The sequence below is a fragment of the Gallinula chloropus genome (genome assembly GCF_964237585.1).
Source record: "Gallinula chloropus genome assembly, chromosome: 3".
Classification (NCBI taxonomy): domain Eukaryota; kingdom Metazoa; phylum Chordata; class Aves; order Gruiformes; family Rallidae; genus Gallinula; species Gallinula chloropus.
Window position 1 is genome coordinate 61,303,095 of NC_140087.1, and position 4,040 is coordinate 61,307,134.

Sequence of the window (4,040 nt, forward strand, 5' to 3'; positions counted from 1 at the left end):
AGATTTTGTATGATGTGCCGATACTATTATTGTATTTAAATACCAGTTTGAAGCTAACCAAAAGAAGATGATTTTTCTAGTGACCAGATTCTTAGCTTCTTGACTCTAGTGAGAGATCGGGGTATGGGGACTGAAGTAGCGCTAGAAATACAGTATCATTCACAGCATGAAATATACCTCTAGGAAATATTGTCTGCCTACCTAAAGTTGAAAGACTATTATTATTATCTCTTTTTACCTTTCAGCAAAATGATGGTCCAACACTCAGGCCAGGTATCTGCATTAGAAGTGAGCGCCTCGGCAATTGTTCCCACTTTGTCCCCCGCAGGGTCACTGGGGTTTGATGATTTCACAAATTTAACCCCACTGGTGAAAGAGGAATTGAGGTTTGCCATTCAGAACAAGCGTCAGTCCCACAGGATGTCTTCTACCTTGGACACGGTGACAGTTTCTGAAAGGCCAATTGAAACATCAATCATGAAAACAGAGGTATGACTTTTCAAACAGCATTTCAATGTGAATGATTAACTCTCTAATAAAATTTCACAAGACCAGTAATTATATCAGACAGCATTCTCCACACATGCTTGATACTTTTAAACCTGCTGCCTGGCTTTCTGCTAAGTGCCTCTGGGAAACCCTCTGGTCACTCTCATGGGCCTGCTTGAGGCCCGTAGTTGAGTATTTTATTTTTGATAATGACCTAAGGACAATGTTTTATAGAGATTAGAGCAAGCACTAATTTGGATTCCCTGTCTGCTTGTGGTTGAACTTGGAATAAGTCATTGTGGCTTTTCTTCAGTGAGGACAGTGCAGTAGGGCTCACGTGGACTACACCAAGGTAGTCATGCTATGTCCACGCTAGGCTTTCACTTTACTCATGAAAAACACTTCTCTTATAAAGTGGAGAAATAGCTAAGGTTAGGGAACCAGCTACACCTTGGGTTGAGCCTCCACAGAAAAGAAAACAACGCTTGAAGGAGCACTTTAATATCCCCCTTTTGGTGCTGCCTTCTGCTCACTGCACTCTTGCTGCCTCGTTCATGCCATATCCTCCCCTCTCTTTCCTGTGCCCCTTGCTCCCTTCCCCTCTTTTGGAAGTGGGGAAGAGACAAAGGCGTGGGAGTCAGCCCAGGGAGACGCTCAGCAAGTTTTTTGAGTAACATTGATTTAAAATGAGCCATCACATGGATTACATCCATCCAAACTCCAGTCAGGTTTTTATTGACAATTCTAATGGAGTTACTACCACTTTACTATGTGGCAAGGTCAGGATCACATCCTTATGTAACTCGCAATGCGAGCACTGACAGCACTATCCACATTGCTTTGAAAAACACAGAAGTTATTAAAATATTGGTTGAGTATTTGTGACATCTTACAGACTGTATGTATCTGTTTTTATGGGACAGTTTTCTCCTGAAGAGGATGAAAGAAAAAAGCGAAGAAGGGAAAGGAACAAAATCGCTGCCGCAAAGTGCCGGAACAAAAAGAAGGAGAAAACAGAATGTTTGCAGAAAGTAAGTGACTGGTTCTTACTTTGTCACCCTGCTGGGATCCGAACTGGTAGCACAGGGGCACCATCCTAGTAGGAAATACAGAAAGATGTCACCCAAATCTCTGTAAGCCATCATTAGTGTTAAAACCAAACATGCTACATATTAACCCAAACCTGGTTAAAACTGGAAAAAAAGCAAAAGCATGGCAGGAGAGAAGAGATCACTGTTTCAGGGACCAATCTTGTTTGTGGGGATAATACGAATTCGACTGTGTACGCTGCACGCAAAAGAGAAGTAAAATCTTGTTTCATGTAATATCTACTGGGGAGACGAAGAGCCTACAAACACCAAAAAGTAATCCCTGACTTCTTTATGAACTGATTGGCACAGTAGCTTAGTCCTGACTTCTCTGTCCTACTTCCCCAGTAGCATCTTCGCCTGCTCTCCTGTGAGATAAAACTATCACAGCAGCATTAGGCCTGGTTTTGTTCATATATTCAGGGGTGAAGAAGGAAGAGAAAAAAAAGCTATGTCCTTACTTCACTAGCTTAACATGGGTTTACAGACATGTCCCGTGATGCTCCAGGGAGTTAAGAAGCATAGATAATTTGGGGTAAATTTCTGACTCAAAGTTCAGAATGATTTTACCAAAGGTAGCAACAGTGCTTTGGATACCTGCTCTTGTAAGTCAATGCAAATCTGAATTTGGCCTTTTGGCTTTTGTTACAATCAGTTTAGAAGGCAACCATCAATCTGGGTTCTTTTTTACATTATTCTCAATTGGGGGATGTATAGTTTCACTGTTACAGGACACTAAGAACACCCAACTTTTTATCAGCTAACCATATGCTTTCCTACTAACAAGAGACTGCAACTATTAGAGAAACCTTGCAGTGAAGTATTTGAACCACTCAGACTAATCGTCGTGTCTGTCCTTTGTGACTAGGAATCAGAAAAGCTGGAAACTATCAATGCAGAATTAAAAGCCCAGATCGAAGAGCTAAAGAATGAGAAGCAGCATTTGATATACATGCTAAATCTTCACAGGCCCACTTGTATAGTTCGGGCACAAAACGGAAGGACACCTGAAGATGAAAGGAATCTTTTTATTCAACAGATCAAAGAAGGCACGTTACAAGGTTAAGCGATATGATGAACATGGAAGTATGTTAACAACTACCAGAATCCATGGAGGATCTGACATAACGTGTAGGATTCTATTAGTCAAGAGCCTTTAGGAAGGGCAGATTGCTTTCTTAAGCAGAAAGAATCATTTTGGCTTGACAGCAATTCTTCCCCTTGGAAGATCTGGTCTCAATCACATTGAAGAGTCTTCTGCCTCAAATATAGGTTTTGCACCTGTCATACTTGCTGTTCCTAGGAGCTACAGACAACAGCTTCAGAAGTTTTAGCTCTCTGCTAGTGTACAGTATCTGCACTCACGACGTTTGTGCTAGAACACTATGACTTCTGATGATGCACATGGTACAGACAGCTGTGCTGGATGGACACTACTTTTCCTTGTTACTGGTAGGGAAAGCAGACTAAGTATTTTTAAAAGTTTTGAAATTTCCAGGAGGGTGGTTTCTGACAGAATGTACCGATACGTAATGTTGCAGTCTAACTGAACACACACACACACACACACACAAAAAGCCTTTAGTTCCAACTAAGCTTTGTCATTTTTCACAACACTTGTGTGGGATTTTTTTTTCTTTTCTATGACTCATCTCAGAGACTTGAATTTGAAAAGCCTAGTATGTGCGACAAACACGTTTCTTGCAAAATGTCCATGTAGCTAAGTTTGTGTTTTATGAGCTGAAACCCCACCTACTATCCTTTGGGGACTTACAATTGTTTTCTTGAATTACTGAAGAGCAGCTTGTACCATCACTTGGTGAACTGAACCCACTGGGAAGAGGAAACTTAACTATCAAAAGATATTAATACAGGTTTTGCCCAAGCAAACAACTGCAGGACTGAATCCCAGGCTCATGAAAAGTTTAAAAAAAAAAAAAAAAAGAGGGGGGAGAATCTAATCCTACATGCCTTAAATCACACTATTAACCCTCACTCACAGAGGAGGTTCCATGGACTTTAGTGGGTCTGCTTATGCAGGCGCAGACGTAAGAGCTCGACAAAGCTTTTTCCATCCTGATCAGGATTACTTCCTTTTGCCAGGTAATCCAGAGGGAAAAATATGATCGCAGCTACTTTTCTTTTACATTTGAGTGGTAACTACAGTCCATCCAAGGAATCTAAAGGGGGCAAGAGTTTTGATGTAGTGAATAACTGGTTTTATTTTTTTATTAAATACTAACCTTAGATGTGTTTGAACTGGTAGAAGAGCTGCTGGACAAAACAGTTGGAGCTACGAGTGTTTAAATTCTGATGTTTCTGTGAAATTTTCAGATTGTTTAATCCGATAAAATATATCCTTACAATTTTTTGTAAAAGAAAATATTATCCTTATTTATCACTAATATCGCAATGAGTCAAGTTAATAAATACTGCGAGCAAGATAAAACTGAAAACACAAGT

General features: G+C 40.3%; 1 protein-coding gene across 1 annotated transcript; it reads left to right on the forward strand.

The window, feature by feature from the left end:
* Positions 1–249: 249 nt before the first annotated feature.
* Positions 250–2,643, forward strand: ATF3 (activating transcription factor 3; the record flags this gene model as incomplete). Its single annotated transcript, XM_084261300.1, has 3 exons — positions 250–489; positions 1,413–1,520; positions 2,446–2,643. 3 exons carry the CDS (start codon positions 250–252, stop codon positions 2,641–2,643), a joined length of 546 nt encoding a protein of 181 aa, XP_084117426.1.
* Between the last annotated feature and the right edge of the window lie 1,397 nt (positions 2,644–4,040).